Raw genomic sequence first — 23,694 nt, 5'->3', positions numbered from 1 at the left:
TTTTGAGATCATCTTCATAAATTTTGCATTAAGGTATCCGTGCCAGTACCTGGAATTGATTCAAAATGCTTAAGACACTCAATTACTTTTTAACACTGTTACTCGATGTAATGACATATCTGCTATTTCCCTTGCATTTGATGATGCAACATCATTGTAATTGATTCATTTTCTCAATTAAATAAAGCTACAGCGCTTTTCTCTCTGAGGAAGCCACAGAGACTCCCACGTCAGATGCATTACCTATTTGCTCTGCCTCAGATATATTGCTTGTAGGGCTGCACTGCGCTCCTCTGCTAGCTCCACTGGAAAACACAACACTACAACAGTATTTTTCAAGTTCTGAGCAGCAATGAACTCCGTTGTATTTATATTAGGCATATTTTTCACTGCTAAAACTATGTTGTTTACCTTTCCCAAGACCACATTATTGGGCAGCCCCTGCAACGATAAAACAAACCCAACCGACGACAACTTTACAGCCGGCGCTTCTGCTCTTGTGCACAGTTCATGAGAAAGCACAGCATCCAGTTTTATAGCACATTAAGAACAGTGTTAAAAGTACTCAACATAAAATGCTTTATCTCCCCGCTTGCCCGGCTCTGCTCTCCCCTCCCCAGCAGCCTGGGTTCGTGCACTATGGGGGATGAGAAGGGTAGGAGGCAGCAGAGCTGAGCAATTGGTGCCTGTGTTCTCTGTGCAGAGAAAAATCAGAGATCAGGAAAAAATCTGAGATCGGCCACGAGATTGCAACTGCGATGGCTGTATGCCTGCCATGAAGAATCTCAAATGGACACAATGGAAAAGTAAAGGATGACCCAGAAGGCACAAGGCGTGCTTTATAACGATGGAGGAGCGCGTCGAGGCGCCCCCAGGAGCGTCATTTCCATCCTGGAGAACTCACACCCATCCTCCCAGCATCCACGAGTCCCCTCAGCCACGGCCCAGCTACAGCTGGGAGCCCCATGGCCACGGATGGCACCTCCTGTTGGTCAGAAGGCGTTTGAAGCCTCTGAAGTGAAGCTGGAATTGTGTGTGCTTGCAGAAGGAAACCGTCCCTTTGATATTTCTGAAGCTGTATGCCGTTTGCTGTGGTTCTTTCAGTACTCAACGATAAATAAATCCATCACATTCATGGCCTGTTTCTCAGGTCACAAAATATCAGCAGTGCTGGACTCAACAACACACATTCTCCAAATGGCCCTTTTGTAGGTTGGTTAAAAATGCAGAAGTTTGCCTCCTGCTTCATCTACTATTTAATGAATGCCTGCGGTTACAAAAAGCAACTTTTGACAAACCATCAGGTTCCATCTCTGTCTCCATGGAGATGCTTTGGACGGGAAGTGGCTGAGAAGACCTCTCCCATCCCTCTCCCATGACATTCAGAAGCACAATCAACTGAACTCAAATGAATGGACCCCGGGTACCTTGGAGGAGTCACCAGCTACAGCTTTAATTTTCGCTTTTCCTCTCTGGAATTAGGACTTGCCCTGCAGCTCTTGTTTGAGAGATTTGCAGGTGACCCAGGGTTAGATCTTCCTGTATCAGTTAGCAAGTTTTCTCTTAATATATACACTGCTTTTCAAGCCAGTGATTTTTTTTTTTACTTAGAAAAATTAAAATTAATTGAAGAATACATAAACCAACAACTCATACAGTACTGTTTTTAAAGGAGGCTGCTGCAGAACATTTGTTTTTCCAATCCAGGGAACTGCTGATTTTAGAAATACGTGCAGCTTATTTTTAACCTTTGGGAAGGAAGGTTACATTTTACTGAACAGCAGCAACCACAGACACTGTTCCCTACTAACAAATGACCAAAGCACACTTGCTCTATCTCTGCACTGGTAGGACTGGAAGAAGACTTTGCAAGAGTACTGCACTTCCTTTTGGTCTTCACCACCATGGATCTTACCATATACACCTCTATAAAATAGACTTTTTTGCAAAATTGAAGTTGGTTAAGCTTCTGAAGGAGGTGGAAGCATCAAACCCAGTCAGCCCAACCCCTCTGATTTGTTCCCAAATTTCTGAACAACCCAATCCCACCATGAGGATTTTGCAAATGGCAAACTGCTATCGCTGTCACAAAACAAAGGATGGAAAAAAGGAAGAGAAACAATTTCAAAATAATAATAACAAAAAAACACAATTCACAACAACCTTAATATTAAATATATTCTTACAATTATATTACGCTGGTTTTCCCAGAGGTCTGAAAGCAAATTTATATAAAGAGATTATTTCATCCACCATTGAACTGCAGCCACTTCTCAGAGAAATCTGTTTACCAGAGTTTAGTAACACAATTCAACAAACCGGGCATGAAAAACGGTTGGAATTACGGAGGGAGCATAAAAAGCCAACAACAGCCACAGCTGAGTGGGACCAGGATGCTGCTGCTAACATTGCTCCTGATCAGCAGGAATGTGGGAGGAGCGAGGCTTGGGGAAAGTGCTGAATTTAGTAGAATCATAGAACAGCCTGAGTTGGAAGGGGCCCATCGGGATCATGAGCCCAACTGTAATGTTTAAGACTCCCATTTAGCAACGAGATGCCAAAGAGAAGTGCTGAAGGCCAGCAGGTGGACATCCATCAGGACGCTCCCTCCTCATTACTGCTCGTCCCTGCTTGCTTGGACGGAAACAGGTAAGAAGTCCCTGGTTAACACTTGCCACTGGAACCCACCTAGAGAAGTCCTGAGCTTTTGCTGACAAGCTGTAAAACCAACTGTGATCATACGTGAGCAGAAATGACACAATTCTAGGGATAGCTGAAAGAAAGGACCCACAGAGGTCAAAATGCAGGTATACAAATGGGAACTGAAGTGAGGCGCAGAGGGTTTGGGCAATGACAGTCAACCTATCCTGCATCACTCCACTGCTCACCACAGCCAGCACCGCAATTCACTGCGAGTCGCACACGTGGCTCCACAGGGCTGGCACCTCCAAACGACAGAGCACAACCGATGGAATCACTGAGGTTGGAAGAGACCTCTGTGATCCTTGAGCCCAAGCAGCTCCTCTCTGAACTCCTTTGGCTGCCCTTGGAGCTGCTGCACTCCCACCTCTTCTCATCCCCAGGTCCTGGTTAGCGGGAAGGAAACAAGCCTCCTCCTTCAAGCCAAGAGAGCCTGCTGAGAGCATGGAGGAGATGAACACTTTCAGTCAATCCAATACCTGCTGACACCTCCTAAGTGGCCACCTGCACAACCAGCCAACCCACTGCTCGCCCCTTCCTAGGGAGAGCCCACCGCCCAGGGACAAGCCCAAGAAACTTGTCCCATCCAGGAAAGTGACACCACGGTCCCACTGCTGGTTGTGGAGCTGGGAGGGAGGACAGCACAGCACATCTCCCTTTCCATGGAAGCACCAACTTGTGCTGGAGACGTCGCATGTTTGGAAAAATCTCTCAAAGAAAGGCCACCATTTCCTCTTGGATGCTGCTCGCATTTCTGGTATGGAGCTCTCAGGGCAAACATCATTCCAGAGTCCTGCTCAGTGCAGTCAAAAAGGCCCCAGCTGTGCTGTGAGGGTGAGAGAACGGCATGGAACAAGAGAAGAGCTGCTTCCATTATGCTGTTTTCTTATTTAAACCATAAACATTGTGACAAAAAAAAAAAAGCCATAACCAACCGGAAAACACAAACCTACATCCTGACCCAAAGACAGAATGGGGGGATCCCCTCTGCGAGCTCATTTTCCCCCTCAGGAAGACAAATGACAATTAGTTCTACTTGTTTCCTGCATCCCCACGCTAGAGCACAGTGTTCAAGCAAGGATTTCCTTTTCTTCTTTTTTAAAAACCCAATGGGAAGATTCAAATTCAAAAAATATATAGATAAACGTGCCTTGATACGTGCAACAGAAATAAAACAAGTGCCAAAATCTGTGCGCTTGCTACAATGCAAATCCAAAACTCCACTCAAGTAGGGCAGCAAGTCTCACAAATGGATCAAATTTAAGCACTGGATTATTGCCGGTAAAGGACAAAAAATGACTAAGGTAAAATGTACTCAAAGTACATTATCTAAAGGGTGAGGTATCTGATGAAACTTGTGGTAACTGTCAGGACTTCAAATGATAGCAGAGAACTTCCAATATTTCCAGCGATTTCTGGAACACATAACAAAAGCAAAAACATTTGCACAAATCTGTGATACTTCAAGATTTGATCCAAATTTAACCGGGAGAAAAATCACTGTTTTGGCACTAGCATTTGAGCAGTGTTTAATGCCATTTAAATGGCTCTCTATCTTAATGTATGTGGAAGATAAGATTTCTTTCACTAGGAGACGTGCTGCAACCAACCCTCCATTCATCCCCACAAAATAAATGAATGCTTAAAGGATGTTTCTGTCAATTGAAAAAACAACAGCAGAACGGCTATTTCGCATGCCAACTTAAACCAAGTATTTTTTTCCCTGACAACCTGCTTACATTTCAACGAAACCAGGCCAAATTTGGTCAATAGTATGGATTGCATATAACAAAAAGAGTCTCAGGCTGTGCTCATAGAGGGCTCAGAAAGCTGCAGCTCCACTTAAAGCCACGCAATTATTTTGCAAGCTGAGACGCAGCAAACAAATGAAGCTGTTTGAAATGGGAGCGCTCACAGGCGCTTGGTTGGTTTGGTGGGTTTCTTTTTTTGACCTACAATTAAATCTTATTGCAGAAATCACAGCGAGGGCGGAACACAAAAATCAGGCAAGGAAAAAAAGAATAAAAAGAATAAAAAGAACCACCTCCCCCCCCCTTAAAAAACACCACCAGCAATGAAACATGCTAACAGAGATGGGAGATCTCTCGCTGCTGGAAGCCTGGAGTGGGGCTGTGCTGCGGCCCATCGCCGTCCGTGCGTCGGGCACTGGAGAAGTACAGAGCTCTCCCCAACGGGAGGAGCACAGAACGGCACGCACTGAGCCTTTCCAGCCGTGTATTTTCTTATAAAGGCTGTATATTCCCTTATACAGGCACGCGTGCAGTGCTCGCTCGGGCTATAAAACCTCCTATTATCCACTTAGGTTTGTTTGCAGTGGGAATTAAGGATGGCTCTCAGTCATCGGCCCGTCGGCTCCGAGCGGGGACGCGGCTCCGTGCCGATGCCAGGGAAAACAAGAGGGGAAAAACCCGAGCGCGGCTCAGCTCCTTCCTCACAGCTCTGCATCGGGCTGCAAAACTCTGCTTCTCCCAAGCAGTCATTCAGTGAAGGTTCGTGTGACTTTCGGTGCCTTTTGCAGGAAGTTATTTGAATGCAGGGATGATACATTTTAAGAAATACATCTCCGGCATCCATCATCCCTCGTCTCTTTCTGATCTTTTTTTTTCTACTTATCGCGTTCTTTATTTGAAACAGATTTTTAACAGATAATCTTGATCGTTATAACAATATCTCGCTCGCATTTTATTCAAATAATTCTTAAAAACAGCTTAAAAAGCCGTTTGGAATAACATCAAGCTCTCCATCAATCACACGAAAAAATTCCGCTGGCGGTTGTATAAACATCAGATCAACTCTGATGTCTTCAAGGATTTCAGAGTGAACCATAAAAAACTCCATTAACTTCTGACAAAGAATGCAAATTAATCACAACATGGGGTGAAATGAAATTAAAGGCTCTTTTCTAATCAATGACAAGGCGGGATGAAATATTTGCTCCTCTCCGTCTCCCCGCACTCGGGCGACGCTGGACGCGCGGCTCCGCGCTCCGCACCCCAATCTCAGGTGCATCCAATTTGTTATCCCAGCTCTCCGGTGCCAGCGAAAAGCCTGGCGTAGACAGATGCACCGGGAACCTTAAATGACAGTTTTGGCCTCCGGAAGTGCGATCGCTACAGCAAAATCTAGTACAGCCTCCAGGTGAAATGTCTGGAGCTCCATATGGAGCAGGGAAAATTAACAACAAGATGAAAATCGCTGTAGCAGCGGGGAGCCGGGGTTTTTTTTTTTTTTTTTTTTAAGGGAAGAAAAAAAAAGGGGGGGGGGGGGGAGAGATAAATTTAAAGATGAGGAAAGAGGAGTAATAAATTAATGGAGTGTGAAAACGTTCAAAGCTTTACAATACTGGGGGCACTGTTTGCTCAGATTTGGAGTGGGGGAGAAGCAGGGCAGGAGGTGTGCATGGGAGGGAGGGCAGGTTTATAAACTTCGGGTCATTTTCCTGTCATTTATTAACCCAGGCCCGGAACAGTGGCTCTCAACATCCCTCTCAACGCAGCACATCTGACAGCCAGCGCTGACGGCAGCGCCTGCCCGTTCCTCCAGAGCATCTCCCTAATGGATGCAGTCCTCCAGCATCCTGCTTTGTGCAAAGTTGGACTACAAGCCGGGAATATTTAGTGGTCAATTCTTTTCATTTTTCCTAAATTACATTATCATTAAACCAGCCATTGCCCCATCATGTTTTATACACCACACTGATGCTGCGACAAAGCGCACTCAGCCACTGCACATCTTGGGGCTTCCAGCTTCCAATTTAATTCCATTTGCTCTGAGGTCCCGAGGCCTTCTGTTGTTTTTATATATATATATGTATCTGAATATATATTTTTTACAGCTCTTTCTGTGGAAATGAATAAGCTGCTGCCAAAATCAGAGGAATTAAGATTAAACTTTTACAAGAAATTTGGAACTTATTTCTTATAAGCGGAGCTTTCATGTCTCAAATCCTGCACCAATGGTATCAGCAGGGAAAGGGCTCTCCTTGCAATTTTCAATGCTTCCACAGGAAATAACTTTATTCTAAAGAGTCTTTCATGCCAGTGTGTGTGTGCACCACTCCACTTATCTGAATGGAACTGCGCACCAGGGGAAGAATATACCCCTATGTGCATCTGTCTGTATCTACAGAAAGTCCTGTGAGTCTCATACACTCCCTCTTCCAAAAGGAATTTTACACTGTGCCAGGAAAACAAACAACAAGACGTGACAAGCACTCGCCACGTTTGACGTGTCACCTCATTTTAAGGATCTGAGTTCCCTTTGTGGAGTTCTCATAGTGGGAAAGCCTGTTCTAAGCTCTGCTGTTCCTCATTTCCTTACTCAGATCACCACCGTTGGCAGCTACTGACAGATTATGAAATTAACTGCATATTGTGACTAAAAATGACAGTAACTCCATAACTAGATTCCAAAGATTACACTGAACTCTAAACCCACATGCAACTTCCCTTCCCTATGCAGTTGGTTGCTCACTGAAGTGCTTCCCAGACACGACTTTAACAGAAGATTAAATAATGACAACGTGACAAATAAGTGTTAGCAAAATAGATGCTCATAAAACACATGGAAAATGAAAAGTGCTGAATTTTATCCTCAAAGTATCCTACTAAAGGCCACATAAAAAACCATCCTTTAATTGCGCCGGCATATTGCAGGAGTCCTGAATCGCCACAGTACAACGATGAATAAATCTTGTTCATTTAAACTGGGTCTGCACACAACATTTGTCTGCAACTTAAACGTAGAGGGGAAAAAATCCTTTTCTGTTCAGCTACAGCTGGAGGCAAAGGCTCCTTTGTGGGCAGTTCCAGGTGCTCCCCAGCACAGAGCCACGCACCCCGCTGGCAGAGGGAAGCCAGCCCACGCTGATGGGGGCAAACACTGTGAGCCCATGGACCATCAGCTTCAACCACCTCCACAAACCCAGCAACACGCTGCAGATCCGCTCAGTTACAAACAGGTCTGTTATATATTCACACAGACATGAAATAAACCCAACACCCTGCAATCATCCACCTGGTCACAGTGAGGTGCTGAGGGTTCTGGTGACCAGCTATGAGCACTCGCATCCAAAATGCAGATACTTCACATAAAGTCCTTACAAAAAGCAGTTGCCTGAAAACCTTAATAGCTACATTCTAAAAGTTTCACCTCTTCAACTGTTTTGCATTAAAAAATATACACAATTTCATGGCCTACTGACTTGCCAAATATTCTTTTACAAATGCGATCTGTTTTTTAATTAGAACAGCAAAAAAAAAAAAAAAAAGGATCTTAAACTAGCAATCATGTTCTGCTCCCAGTTTAGAAAACAAGTTTTGGTCTGCAGCCATCCACAATGCACCCCAACCAGCATTCCCTCCCCAGCTCCAGTGCCTCTGTGCACAGCGGGCAGCCCGAGCTGCATCCCCCAGCACTCAGCTTTAGCACAAAGGGCACTGAGATGCCCAACGAGCACCAGAGGCTGTGCCAACGCATGGAGGGCACTTCAGCACAAGAGCTGCTTTTTCAGCCCGCTCTCAAAGGAGAGGTTTCATTTCACAGCACGGAGAAAATATGGACAAAATCTGCTGGGTACCCAACGACAGCTTTCTTTTGGTCAGTAAATGTTTTCCACAGGAGATACAGTGTGAAATCAGGGTGTTTCCACGTACACAAAATCTTTACAAGTCCATAAAACTGTCAGGAGAATTTGCTTAAAACAGCTTATAAAAATGGGAGAGAATGAGTCCCAGCCTATTATTCAATAACCATGTTTGTGAGGCATCTGCATAATCTAACCATGCATAAATTAGTATGTGTATTACAACAGTTATTTGCATAATAATAGCAAGTTAATAGATGCTTAAAGAGCACAGACCAACACCACCTTTAAATCAGACATGCCTCCAGGCACTCTGATCTGTATAGACCAAGATGCAGAAAGCAGCGCTCATAAAACACAAGAAAACATAAAAACCACATTCAAATAATTCATTTGAGTCCCTGGACACTTCACTTTTTCCCCCTCTCCCAGGAAAGAACGATTTGAAGAACTACAGAATAGTTTGTGCTGATGAATTCTAACACCCATCTCGCAACAAGGATTTAAAGGAAGCCCCAGACATAGCTGTGGATTGATGGCTCTGTTCAGAGCTTCGTGTTTTTTTCAAGCGTGCAAAGCAAAAGTGGTAATATTGGCCATAGCCAAGTTGGAAATAGTTTTATGAGTTAGAAAATGTCAGAATATAAACACAAACACCAGTTAATGTTAGCATATCTCCTCTTAAAAGGGAGAATCCAGAATCCTTTTACGTATTCCACTCACATTATATTTTTGATTTGAGATGATTTTGGGCGGTTGTAACACCATTTAAAATTGGAACTGAAAAATGAATGTAGGAAAAAGGAGTAGATGCATCTTCCTGGCATCAAAAGCAGTGCTGTACATATGGGATTATTTTTTAATCTCACAACAAAACAATCATTAACATCATCATAATCTTGCTTCTCTCCAGGGAAGAGAAAATCTGGAGTTTGGGGGGAAAAAGGAAAAATAAAATAAAATCAATACAGACTACTAAATGACTCCTTCAAGATAGTACTTTTCAATTTAACAGGACAGATTTATTTGTATGTGGCTCAAATGTTCACAATTGCTCTCTGCACCTTCATACATAGGAATGAATGTCACAGTGGCAAACAGCAGTAATGAACAATCTTACCTGAGGATATGGAAACCTCCCAAGAGCAAGCTGGGAAAGGAAATAATATTTGTCTAGTTACACAGATTTGCATGGAGGGCACATTTTCTTAAAGAGAGAAAAGTACTCAACTCTCACTATTGTATAAAAGGGAAATGCCAGCAGAAGTACACAAAGAGCTGCATTTAGAATGGAGTCATTCACAACAATTAGCCTTTTTTTTTTTCATTTCTGCATATTCCTGTATTTCTCAAGCTTTTGTCTGTACCACTCAGTGACTCTGTTTGATGCCCAAGTTCCTGAGGACTCTCTAAATTAAACCAGTTCAGCCTCAGCAGCGAGGCCACCGACACTGACCTGCCTGCTAATTATCTGCAATGAGCATGCACTGAACTCCCTGAGTCCTTCCCTAACCAGCTCAGAGTGAAATCTGGGTTATATAGCTGAGGTTTGTTTCCTTATCGGTGTCAAACCCAGCTAGGAACCCGCGTGTGAGATCTGGAAAGAACGTGGCACCTGCAATACAACACATGGGCTTTCCTTCAAACCTACCTTCCATTGCACGCCATATGAACAGCACGTGTTGTATCATCCCTTACTTGATGCATTACTGATGTAACTGCTAGTACTGCTATTAGACTCAACAATACTGACGCTGACACAATGCCACAGCTAATAGTCAGTCCATGAGAAACCCTTTCTTTGGTACAAGAGTTTAGGTTTCCCCCATTGGCATCTGAACCTTTGAAAGAATTTCAGCAAAATACAACCATTCTATTTTGTCTACCATCCAGTGAAGGACGTGGGTTTTCACAGTTGACACAGACTCCCCAGAAGTGCACTGTGGGCAGTTACCTTTGTGTTCTGATGTGCTTTGTGATGAAGCCCACGTCCTTGCACTGCCAACAAAAGAGCTGTAGGCAGGTGGGTTCATGACACCGCTGCTAACTGGCACTTACCCTTCCCTTCCTTCAGGAGGGGGTTACCTTTGGTCAGGCACTGGCACAGCTGCCCAGGGAAGTGGTGGAGTCACTGCCCAAGAAGCATGGAGATGTGGCACTGAGGGATGTGGTCATGGGCATGGTGGGATGGGTTGGGGTTGGACTTGGGGATCTTTTCCAACCTTAACCATTCCGTGATACTGTGATCTTGAGGAGGTGATCTACCCAGAGGTTATGGATGCAATGCTATCATCGATTTGTCTGCATGACAAACTATACTCACTTCAGACCGAGTAGCAGCATCAGTGCCAAAGGTCTCAGCCGTGCTGTGTACTGCCAGCACTGGGGGAAAGCACCGTACTGCTGCTGTCATTTGAGCTCCTCAGTGCCAGGGTTATTTGACCTAGGCAGACTGCAGCTGAGGCAGCTGTGCCTATACAACCTATGCTGAAATTTCAGCCCAGTTGGCAGCACAGAACCATCTGAAGTACAAACAATACGGCAGAGCTGTAGAAAGGTAGGGAAGTGGTGGGGCAAAGAGCAGCAGACATCACTCAGTCTCACCTGGTGAGGTACAGAGTGATGAGACGGCGATAAGGAGAAGCTGGCAGCAGAGAGGAAGCAAACAGGCATCAGTGGAGATGGTGCTGTTTCTGCCATACCAGCAGCCACCCAAGCCTATGTTGTATGGGACATTTGGCTGTAAGTCTTTAGAATTCAGTAAACTTCATCCAGATCCTCAGAGGAAAGACTTGACAGGAGCAGGGTAGGTACCTGAAGTGTTTAAGAGGCATGCAACAGACACCCAAAGAAAGGAAACGATTCCTTTGTGCAGCAGGGAGCTCAGAGCTTCTCCCTGTAGGAAATTCACCCTTCCAGCAAACAAATTCAAGCTGAGCAGACTCGATGCTCCCTTTCTGTCACTGCTGTCTGGTTCTCCACTTCTCCCAGCTCAGTCAGTCACTTTCTGATGTCGGGCTTTGAAATACAATGCTAAAAGGATAAAGGCAGGCCCTATGTTTTCTGTCATGCTCAGTCCTAAGGATCAGAAGCCACTAACACATACAGAACAATTCCCTTTTCCGTTTTCTCATCTCCTGGGAGGACCATCCTCAACTTACAAGAAGCTGCCCAAGATCCTACAAAGCACAGCTGCTGCAACATCCAGTGCCTAACAATAAACCCATAAATGCCAAATAAACACTTTACAACAAACAAAACCAGAAGAAAACTTAATTTTCCCAACGACTACCAACTTAAGAACAGTCATGACAACAGCTACAGATTTGTAGGCACATCATATTTATCCCACAGTATAAATAAAAACAAGATCATTATGGCTCTACACATAAGGTATCGTTCTGCAGACCTTCTTTAAGCAGAAAACCTACCACTACCTCAATGCTGGCTTCAGACTCAGCATTCCTGTCCTCAGGGATGATTCCTTCCCCTGACCTCCACCACGTTACGGTAGGGCTTTGCCTACATGACTCCAAAAGCCACTGAACAACTGAGGAAAGAGCAGTTCTCTGCCAGACTGAGGTATGCAGCGTACAAATGAGCCCCCGAGAATCCAAAATGCATTGGGCATGAGTTCTTTGGGGGCTGTTAACAAAGACAGACTGCTTGGTGAAGCTGCTCCCTGAGAACTGCAGAGCAGCCCTGGATGGGCTGAGCAGCAGTTCTGCATTCCCAGAACCATCCCTCAGTCCATCCAGTCAGAGTTGTTTCCCTCCTGCAAGATTGTCAAGGTATTATAAATTAAGAAACTTACCAAAGAGTATGTAATCTTCCCTGAAATAGCCTGCAGATATGTCACTGTACTAAATGTGTTTCAGATTTAATGAAGCTTTAATGTCCTTTTTAATTTTGCCTGTTTCTATATCACCAGGGGTCGAGCAAGGCAATCAGCACTCAAGAGGGTGGTTTGGTTTAAAACTAGGAAAAACTCATTTGCTTATGAGTTGCACTGTATTTTCTTAATTAAATTTACTAAGTAAAATGGTTTAAGTTCAGCCAACCAATGACCTCTGTACGCAGATTTAGATTTATAAATAGTGTCACAGTAAAAGCAAAGAAAGAAAAACCCCAAAACAAACAGATTAGAGCTTTACTAAAGGGATTTCTGTACCCTCCATCATCCTGACTCCAGGAAGGCATTTAAACATGCGCAACTCAGCTTAAAGCAGAGCGCAGAAAACGTAAACTACAAAGTTAAAACAGCATCAAAAACTTCTCTGCATTCACATGAGGCAACTTGGGAACTCCTAATTTTGTTTTTAAGGCATTGCAGCCAAAATATAACATTTCAGTTTTCAGTAGTTAGGCACAGGAACCGACTGCTGCTTTATGTGGCTCTGGATATTACGGAGGAGAGAAGGGAACGCTCAGACTCCGAGGTGCTGCCTCTCATTTCCCCGTGGGCCCCTTCACACTGCACAAGGACTGTAAAAAACCTCATTGTAAAAAGGCACAGTGAATTGCACTGCCGGCGTGGAACAGAAATATAAAGGGGAATCAAACCATAGCAGCAAGAAATATGTCAGAGGAACACCTCCCTTCACTATTTCACTTCAGAGCAACCGCACGCCTGCACATTTTTTTCCTTTTTACTATTACTTGCATAGACATAACGTAGCCCATCAGAATCAGAGCGCTCCAAACTCTCATCTTCATGGGGATCAGTGAAGTTGTGCCCTAAAAAATGATTTCTGCTATGCAGTCCCTGATAGGAGCATTTGCTGGGACTCAGGGAGGCGCAGAGGAACACCATCAGGGTTTAAAACAGCAACTGATACAATGAGACATAAACACTCCAAAATGAGCCAATAAAATGCAGAGGTGCAGTTGGTCAGATTGGGTCAAAATGTGTTAAGAATGCAGAAAGAAAAGCAAAAACCACGAGGCAAAAAACACTACCACCAGTGTTTGGTAGGGTCAGGGCAGCCAGCATCAGGGTGAGGGCAGTTCTGGTAGAGGGAGGTGCCCGAAGCCTTTGTGCTGAGCAGCTGTAAGAAGAGCTGGAAAACAACTCCAACCAGGCTCAACCTGTTTGCAATTACAAACATACACTTAACGTGCAGATAAGTGAAGACAAAATCAAAACGACTTGTTGGAAAAACATAATTAACCATTCTGGAGCTGAAACTGGAAATCCAGACATCCTTCCCAACAAACCATTTTTCCCCACGTTGCTTTCCTGCACACTTAACAAGAATTACAGCAGCAGCAGTTCTTGTCCTGCTCAGAAAGGGACTGAGGGAAGGAAACCCAAAACATATCCTTAGGGCACTCGGGCAATGAAGTTTCCCACTTATCAGTATCTACTCTGTTGTGCGAGTTGTTTTTTAATTTACAGTGACACTGAAAAGCACGGGATGCTTTCATCCTTAATTCAGACACATTCCATGTTTCTCAGCATAACTGCAAATTGAAAATAAGCACTCACAATATCGCTCGCGATCCAGCTGAAGGAGGACTTTATGGTCTGAAATGTTCTAAAATTTGTTCTTAATTACCTCGTGCACATTTTGCACAATTAAATTTCCATCTGAGGATTTTGCATTTAGATTGTGCACCGCAGTTAAACCCTCGTTTTATGGAGAAGCTGCCATCACTTCGGAACCTTCAGACACGGGAAACTTTAAAATCAGACTTAACTACTGGATAACATCAAATTCCCTGGGTGAAATTTCCTTCCAAGACCAATTTATCCATTCCTAGATAGACGGCTTAAAATCACCTGGAACTCTGCAGGGTACGGACCTTAATAAATATTAAATACCTCAAAAACTACTCCAAGATTTTTCTTTCCTTCTAATATCAATTTTACCGTCCTCTTATTGCTCAGTTTAAAGAAAAAAAAAAAGAGAAAATCCAAAAGGATATAACAGCAATTTACCAGCGTTAAAGTGCTTCTGAGGTTAAACTGACAACAAAGATGAACAGAAACACAAAGCATCTTGAAGTAGGGTTTCAATTAAATGTGCGGGATTTAGCAATGCAGGACGAAAAAAAAAAAAAAAAAGAGTTACAAATTAATTTAATCTTCTGCCTATAGTTTGCAGCTGCACTCCAAAGTGTCTGGGGCTTAAGAACAAAGCCTTGAAAGGCCTCGGAGTGAGGAAAGCTTCAATTTTTAATGTATAACGCCATTAGCTGATAACTTGTGGAATCTGCGACCCCCGCGGAGGGGCATAAGTGTGGTAACAGAGACTGATGAAGTGACATATTTGTTCGTGTCGGGAACCATGAGAAAGGAGGTTATTACTGACACCGCCAGGCCCACCAGAAATATGCCCTAATAACCTTTGGGACGTTCCTTGGCGTGAGCAGATGAGTTTCGAGGATCTCTCTACATAAAATATATTAAAAATCAAAGCCTAATTCACCTTAATTAAAGATAATTAGTTTCACTTTGACTTCTTTTAAATATGAGCCATAGTGAATGCGCCGCGTACTGAAGGCTGCGTGCAATCATGATTAAATGGCACATTTCCCCTCCACAGCCCTGCGGATGAGCAGGCTTTTACCGGCGGTGCTTCAAAGGTGCTGCCAAGGGGAGAGGAGCAAACACAGCCTCTGAAAGGGGAAATGGGCTCTAACTAAAAGAGGGGGGATCCAGAACAGATATGAGGAAGAAGTTTTCGCGGTGAGGGCGGCGATGCACTGCACAGGCTGCACAGAGGGGTGGTGGTGCCCCATCCCCGCAGACAGCCAAGGTCTGGGGATGCGCTCTGAGCACCTGCTGGAGCTGTGGGTATCCCTGTTCATTGCAGGGGAGTGGGACCAGATGGCCTTTCGGGGGCCTTTCCAACTCCAACGGTTCTCTGACTCTCTCCATCCATCCACTCACTCCACGTTATTTATTTCGCCGCTGCACACACTGCCCGCAGTGGCCTAAGAGCAATTGCAGGGAAACATGATACATGGAGGTCTCAACCCACGCAAACTGTACCTAAACTTACACTTTATTGCAGCTTAGTTCACAATCTTCACCTAATATAGGGTTACATCCCAGTGCAGCAAGCGGATAAATCATCCTGGAATATTACTGGGCTAAGTTTAGCTGTGAGTGGAGCATATGTGCTTCCGAGTCACTGAAGCAAAGGCCCATAAAATACACTAATTACTGGAAGTTATGGTCACTGAGTGATTGATAGCGCTCTGCAAGGCAACTTCCCCGTTTTCAGCTATTCTGACGGGCCTCCTCCTCCACAGAGCAATTATTAATTCATGACCCAGCCCTCGGGCACTGCTACCTTCTACTTCTCATTTCGCTGCCACAAAAATGGTGATGTAGCTGGACACTGCCTTCCTTCTTCCCAATGGCCGCATGAAGTCAGCAGGCATGGAACCAGGCTAAAAGCCACTGTTTGGAAAAAGGCTCAAAACAGCTCCGTGGGGGGAAACAACACAAAAAAAACCCACCCAGAACACCTAGGCCAGCTTTCTCCTAGGAGCAAGTTTCTAAACTGCATCATCCTGCACAGCTGAATGACGTGTGTAAGGATTTATCTGTGTAAATCAGGAACACTCCGCTATGCACATTCAAAATGCTGCAGAGAATGTCCATTCGTAAGGGAAATCTTGCAGAAGACCAAATCATGGTCTGCAGGACTTCCTGCTCACCATCAGCTCACAATCGTGACTCCTTCACCACCATCAGCTGCGTGCTGATGACATGTGGCTGATCACTCATCTCAGACTCTTTAGGAGCAATCCCTCTGAAACCTCTGCTCCTTGACCAGATTACTTACAGATGCATCCTTATACCAATTTCCTGCAGTCAAACATCTTGAAGATTGAAGTGCTTTAAGAGAACCGTCACCAAGCAGAGCTGTTTCCCTTCTAGCACCTTCTTCAAACACGTTCCCCAGTCTGTGTGCTCACGGACCGTGTGCTCCTTTTGCACCTCCACCTGTGCTCCCAGCCCAAGTGCACTGCAGGCTCCAGCAGTCTGTTGGTGTTGGAGGCAAATATTGCCTTCCCCACTCCAAAGCTACACGTGTACCTGAAATACACGATGCGTGTTTGCTGGGTATGTATCAGTGTTCCTACCTAAGGGAGTGCTGAGATGCCATAAATCTGTAATATGACTGCTTGAAATATTGCTTAAAACAGCATATTAACACAAATGACACCAGCAGCCCCTGAAAGCTCTTACAAGGCACTGTCACTCAAACACACGGGTTTGTACTCTGCTTCCAAAAACTGCTTTGATCTGTGGCACAAGCAAATCACTTATTTCCTGTATTTAAATAAAATACTAGCTGCATTTGCCCTGGATCACCTGACAAAGACATGCAAGCCTACACTTTGCCTCAACAAATAGCTTGGACCACAACCCTACTCCCTCCCCCAGATTCCCTTCTACCACTGTACCTCACACTGCTCCGTGGGAGACTGATCCTCTGTGCCCCGGGTCCAGCCAAGCCCTCCTCACCAACTCTGTCCCCTCACACAGGCAATGGGAGGCAAGAAGGCTTACTAAAAGAAAAAGGATTCACCAGATAGCAGGCACGTAAGGCAGGATTAGGGTAATACAAGAAATATGAAGCCATCTCATCCATCCTCCCATGCAGGGCATCTTTTTTGGAAGGAGGCTGAATCAGTCACAGAACAAAAACAACACTCAGGTTCAGCCTGGGGTGTATTTTACGGCTGAGTTATAAACCCTCTGAAACACAGCTTTTATAATGAAAATGCTGACGCAGTCCTCAGTGCAGTGACAGCAGTGTCACTGGCTTAAATTGAACTTGCTCTGTCAATCCCAGAACACTTAAGTAAAACTAATCTAAAAACCTCACGGGAACGCACAAACTGTTGGTGACGAAACATTTCTGAACAGGTCCATGGGTCAGGTATTAAATTTAATTCTCTTTAAGGCAGTCCTGAAGAAAGAAATGCAAAGCGAAAATAAAAAGCTGCACATGTTTGGACATCTTTTACTTCTAAAGGAACGCAGATGCTCACTGCCTCCCAAAACCTCGGTCCAACCCACATCCTACTTCTCTGCTCCTGAGTTTTCTGAACATTCAGAAGAAACAGTTTGGTTTCTCAGCACACATAGCATTGCAGCAAAGAAATTCAAGGCATTGCAAGGCTCAGAAGATGATTAAAGAAAATATGAAGATTTAGGAGGCTGCTATTTTATATTATTGTATGTTTTAAAAGCAAAAAAAAAACAAAGCAAACTCGCAACCTTGCTGTCTTGGTTCCACGTGTCATTTCATCCCAATTAATGTGCTCTAACTGCATTAACTTGAAGCTGTAGGGATTGGAGTAACACGCTACCAAGCGGAGATGATTTTCTAATCCTACAGCAAATGCTAGCTTCCCATTTTAACAGTTCCATCAACAAGAGCCCAAGCGCCTGCACTGCCGATCCCCATGTCAATACAGTGCTACTTTAATGACAGTGACCTTGTGTGGCTCTTGGAGCAGCTTCTTCACCTTTTTTGCGACATTCTTCTAAGCCACTGTCCTTGCTTTCATCATTTAACACATCACTCAAAGCACTTCAATGCAGGAGCGATGGCGCTGAAGAGAGGTCTCAGAGGATCAGATGACATACCAATTAACAAAGCACACAGAGCCAAATTGGTTGGTACATCTGGTTCAGGACACATCCAGGGGAAGTGAGAGAGGGGGAAAAAAAAAAGAAGTTGAGAAGGTTTGAAAGAAGAGAAGAAAGTAAATGCAATGCGTGTCCCTAATGCTGCGCAAGTTGCTGCGAAATTCATCCTTTAAATCAATCTCATGACCATTAAGGTTGCCCAATAATAACCCCTAACTAAGCTCCAAAGTCTTGGTCTTTGTGGAGGACCATCGGATTGCTGCTGCACACAGAAATACATTCAGCAATACACTCAGCAAAGGAACCAGTAAAACCTGCTGCACGTCACCTGTGCGTTTATCTCACTCTATTCCACTGTGACTCAAAATGAACACCACAGTCAAGTATGAATGTAATACAATCTCATTTTAGCCCTTTGTTGCACAGATTCATTTACAGACAGCGCGAGTATGTTCTGCAGCTCTCCAAAATTGTGAGGACTCTCCAGTATCACAGTCCATTGAAATCTGCAGTAAAACAAATTAACAGCGCCGCATCCCCTGTGACACTTTCAAGTGTGTCATTATCCTATATTCAGAGTTAACTTCAATCAGACTCGGAAGATTTACAAGACCTGAATGCAATGATTCAGCATTAAGTATTTTCATTTTGGTTAAACCAAGCGGCAGGGAATGTATTGTTTGAAAACACAACAATAGCCATAGAGAACTTCTGTGCTATAAGGAATGCTGCTTGTCTAGATGCCGTGGGTCAGCACCAACACAACTCCACCTCATCTTCTGCTACAAACGTCCACTGCACTTCACCTTAATGATGCTACTCTTAGCAAAAGGAAATGGCACCTGTGTTTCTCAGTAACTGCATAGCACACTTTTGTCAGGCTGTACAAGAGACCACACGAGCCATCAATGGTTGGAAAGAAGTGCTTGTTGGGAAGGAGCAAACAGAAGGATCTGTGCAAGCAGCAGCCAGTGACAGCCATTGTCCCAACGCTTCATTTTGATCAGACCGTTTCCAGTTCGAAACTATCTGCGTAAGAAATCCTTCTAAAAGTATTCATGAATGCTGCAATGCTTTACAGATTAAACATCTTGCATGGGCATCAAACAGCTCAAACCCTATTGGAACCCTAACGGTGGGCCTCTCTATCCTGCCTGATGAAGCTGGAATACAGAAATACCGTCGTTGTTGGCTGAAAGGCCACCTGTACTGGGCCTATTTTCCACTCTCAAATGGAGATCTGGTGGAGGGCTCCATGCTGCACATTTGCAGAGGCTCTCTCTACCTTACTGACCTTGGTAAGAACAAGTCCATTCTAAATACAGACAGGCATCTCAGGAAAAGTTAAAAGCATGCATACATGGAAGAGCATACAAAGAGCACATTAAAACAGTTTGATATTAATTTTCCTTTGATTCTCCCGAAGTGCACAAATGACAGACGTTTACATACCTCCATGAAGGAAATCCCTAAACTCCAAACGTCCGAATGGATCCCGTATTGTTCTCCTGAAATCCGTTCCGGCTGCAGAGAGATGGAAAGGAACATCATGAACCCAGCAGACAAACCAGGGTCCTTCCACAAAAGGGCGCACAAACCACCTCATGAAATGCCAAGAATCTTAAAGCTTGTTATCACCTCGATCCTACAAGAGCAAAGGGCTCGGTTACACTCAGGCTCACGGCTGTGCGCTGCCACGCACCTTGTAGGGTTGGCCCTGGCATTTGTGCTTGGGCTGCTGTAGCCAACAAACAGCCATTGGAGGCCAAGTTGTAAGAGTCCATCAGTGGTACACACCGACCTGTGAGCCTGGACGCAGTGGAGGTAGGCTTACAGCAGGAAAACAGACTCCTCAGGCTGGGTTGGGCAGTAAGTATGGCTTAAAAGGCAAAGTTATTGAAGTCAAAGTAATAAATGAAGTCACGTGGCAGACATTTCATTTTATAGATATTTAACTAATTTCATTTTTGATCTGTGGAAAAAAAGACTTCACTCAAAGCTATTAATAACAAATTTAATGCTTCATGAAATAGAAGGCTGCAAGATGTAACTGCTAGTTTTTACTTGAAAGCCACAATTTCAGCATTTCCAAGGTCAAGTGCAGCAGGAAATGTAACAATAAAAGGCTCCATGAGACTTCCCTCCCCACTGTGCTGCTAATGCACCTGTCTAGCCCCACCATCTACAAAGCACCGCCTGTATTTTTAGTCCTCAATAATCCAGAGACCTTTTTTAGAAAACCAACTCCCAAATTAGCGCCAGTCCAATGTGTTTTCTGATGTTTGCTCTGCACCACTAATCCCAGGTCAACAGCTTTTACTGCAACGTGAACATTAAGTAAAAAACAGCATTGCCCACGCTGCCTTCAAGGGTAGCCTTCCAAAACTGCCATCATCTGAAAATAAAGAGAAACTACAACAGAAGGCTTTCGAATGAGCCACAAAAATTGTCTTTTTGTTTGTTTGTTTTTGGTGGTTTTAATTAATTTTGGTTTGCCAGCTTCTTTTTTTGAGGGGAAGAGTTTTATTTAATTTTATCTTTTTTTTTTTTTTTTTCCCCATTAAAGGACACCACAGTGAGCAAATATAAACAGTTCAGTGATGGGAATTTCTCTTCTAAAACTCTGGAGCAGAAGACAGAAACAAGAATGACACATGGAAAAGGTAAGGCATAAAACACACAGCTCACCCTAATGATACAGAGCTCAGAGACCTTTATTCTAAAGATTTCTACCTCTGGTTACCTTTTGCACCTAAAAAGTTTGGGTTTTTTCCCCTGTGCCTTGTAGGAGATATAATAATAATAATAATAACAATAACAATAACAATAATAATAATAATAATAATTTTTCCCAGAAAATGCATTTTTTATTTTAAACATAGTTTAATTTTTGATGGTTTCGAATTCATTCCTGATGAGCACACTGTGAATTTGATGAATTTCATTAGCAAAACAACTTTAACACGGCCGGTCAGATCAAACACATTTGAGCTTAAACTCCTTTCTCAATCAATAGAAGAATGCATCACAGCCATCCAGAAAAACGTAAAACCTATTCAATGTACACCTGGGAAAGAGAACAGTAACCTGGATTAGCACAGCGAAAGCATAATACAATTTAATTATTAGATCTGTTGAAGACCACTCTAAAAGCAAGAGCTGTGCTGGAGAAGTTAATACTTTGATGCTGCTGGCTTGTCTGCAGCACAATGGTGCAGTTGCTTTAGAGAACAGAGGCACAGACACCAGCAGCTCGCTGTAACATATATGGGCACATTCTTTATTTAAAACAATTTTGATGCACGTAGCATTCCGGTGACAAAGGACAACCCAAGTCCTTCTAGGATGGTGGCACGAGTGTTTCACAAGCCACATAATGACTACACCTTGACTAGAAAAGCACTTAGCAAACAAATGGGCACCCAGGGCTGCTTTCTCCTTACAAGAAAGTAAGGAAAAATACCTGAAAGCGATGAAAGGTCATGGATTTCTCTCTCCACTTTTCCGAGGTTTGAAAAACAAGAATCAACCATTTTGTACTGCTGTCTGCACTCTGGTGCTGTGGGCTTTTTTGTTTGCTTGCTGTTAAACAAGCTGAACGCTGATTTTCTTTTCCCCCACTGATACCATGACAGAAGTAGTTGGCAAATAAGAAATTGTCATGACCAAAAAATAAAAGACAACAGTTACTGCAATCCTAAACTGAAGCATTTAAGTCCTCGCATTCGTTAAACAAAGAGCGCTGATGAACAGAAAGCAAAAAATGCTCATGTTGGTGCAGTGAGCATTTCCTGGACTAAGATGCTTATAGAGAAGTGAAAGGCCCTGATGCCTTCTGACACATGGTAGGAACACCACCCAGCACGCAGGGCAGCGGCCTGGTACTATCAGCCCAGGTATGCAAACTTCAAATCTGCACATGGCAGTTTCCCATGGGAAACAGCCACACAGGTGTGCAGGGATCAGAGATGCCCATGAGACGGACTCGCGTCTGAGTGCTCAGCACAGCAGACCCCATTCTCTGCACAGTAACACCATCAGCGCTCTGCAAGGACCTACGGGCTCCCGAGGGAAAGCTGCATCTATTCATTTTTCAGTGTTGGACTGGCTCTCCTCTTTGTTCCCAGCTGTTGCAGTGCATGAAAGACAACCAGAAGGCACACGCAGAGCAGAATGCTCTTCTGATGCTATTCTCCATATCAGCAAGGCCTGCCGTTGTCACTGAGCTGCTATGTGAGCACAGAGATGTTCTGTGACACACCATCACACCAAGGGCAGGGGAGAGGAGGTCTGAGAGCCCGTTTAGAATATATCCTCACCACGTAGAACAGGACTGTGAACAAATACTTGCATTTAAATGTTATTCCTACATAAATCCACTTACCGCCATGTAAGCATTTGTTCCGACATACGTCTTGGCTATAGAATTCACCAGCTATCAGACAAAACAGTCTGTTAGAACAATATAAAGATAATGTGGAAATAAAATGGGCAATTATTCCTCATTTAACCTACAATCATCATTCCTATAAATCAACTAAAAATTATGTAAAAGGGAACAAATTTATCCGCAAAGGCATTAAAAATGATTAAATCTCTCTTTTGTTTGGAGCTCCCATTTAAACAAGTGCCGCATTACCGTTTATGGCAGATAACCTTAAACCATTCTGTTAAACAGGATGCTTATCGCTTTAGTACCCCACACCAGTCTGATATAAAAAGTCAATTTGACGTAGGATTGAAGGCGCTCGTTTTTCAGTCAGCTGGCTCAAGATGTGCATAAAGCCACATTCATCACTTGAATGCAACCAGCACTAAATGCGCTCGGAGGGACAACAGACCCTGACAACTTATCATACCAGGCTGACCTTCTCTTTGGTCCCGGCGCTTGGCTGAGAGTAAAGGTGCTGAAATTCAAATCACCAGCACGGCAAGCTCGTGGGTCACTAGCAGAGAAGTCCTCCAGGGAGGCCCAAAATGGAAATTAATTAAAATTTGTGCTGCACATTGTAAAAGCCCACCACTATTGTTACTCCCAATATTAATTTTTATTGTGGGCCAGTTGGGCTCCCCAGACACATCTCTCGTTCTGCCCTCCCTTTTGTGTGGCCAAAAAGCTTTCATATCAAAGCTGCATATCAATGAAGTTTGCTATTCGTAAGTAGTAATTACAATATCAGCAGTTTTTACTGTCATTAAACAATGAACAATCATATTCAGATGGAGAAAAGTCGCCCGGAGATTCGAGCTGAATGGCTGGCTCCCAGCAGAGGGGGGCTGCCCGCCCGGCAGCCAGGTGACTGCAGCACGAGACGTGCAATGGATTACCTGGGTGCTCACCCCGAAGTCACACAGCTTCACCTGCCCTCGTGTGTTCACCAGCATGTTGGACGGCTTCACGTCTGCCAAACAAAACCAGAGGTCACCTGGGTTATCCTGGAGGCGTACAGAGATGGTTATGATTCCAATACAGGCGTTGGGGTGACCATCACTGGCGTGATAGATTTTAATAGAAAACATTTCAAAGGTATGTTTCCATTGCAACCTCTGGTTCGTAGCTGTCATCAGCACAGGTGACGTTACACCTGTCCCCCAAAGACCAGCAATCCGTGCTATTGAAGCTGCAGGTGACACCAGCTGGGAAGGGGCCACCTGAGCTCTGCAGGATGGGATCTGGAATTCAAAGCAATCCTGACAAATGAGACTGAAAAAATATGCTGAAATTCAATAGGGAATCACTTCCACAAGTGGAAGCACTACGTTTAGACGA

General features: G+C 44.0%; 1 protein-coding gene across 1 annotated transcript in view; it reads right to left on the bottom strand.

Annotated features, from left to right (window-relative positions):
- MAP2K5 (mitogen-activated protein kinase kinase 5) overlaps positions 1–23,694 on the bottom strand; it is a 110,950-nt gene that overhangs the window by 31,343 nt on the left and 55,913 nt on the right. The window contains exons 14-17 of the mRNA XM_042875793.1: positions 23,253–23,326; positions 22,309–22,359; positions 19,377–19,448; positions 9,426–9,455 (exon numbers count right to left, since the gene is read on the bottom strand). Coding sequence (XP_042731727.1) covers positions 9,426–9,455; positions 19,377–19,448; positions 22,309–22,359; positions 23,253–23,326 — 227 coding nt within the window. The remainder of the gene's footprint in view (positions 1–9,425; positions 9,456–19,376; positions 19,449–22,308; positions 22,360–23,252; positions 23,327–23,694) is intronic.

This window comes from Lagopus leucura, unplaced genomic scaffold, assembly GCF_019238085.1.
Source record: "Lagopus leucura isolate 7727_CA_CO unplaced genomic scaffold, USGS_WTPT01 Super-Scaffold_100015, whole genome shotgun sequence".
In the NCBI taxonomy this organism is placed as follows: domain Eukaryota; kingdom Metazoa; phylum Chordata; class Aves; order Galliformes; family Phasianidae; genus Lagopus; species Lagopus leucura.
The sequence above is the reverse complement of the archived record's forward strand: the minus strand, read 5'-3'. Positions and strand labels throughout refer to the sequence as shown.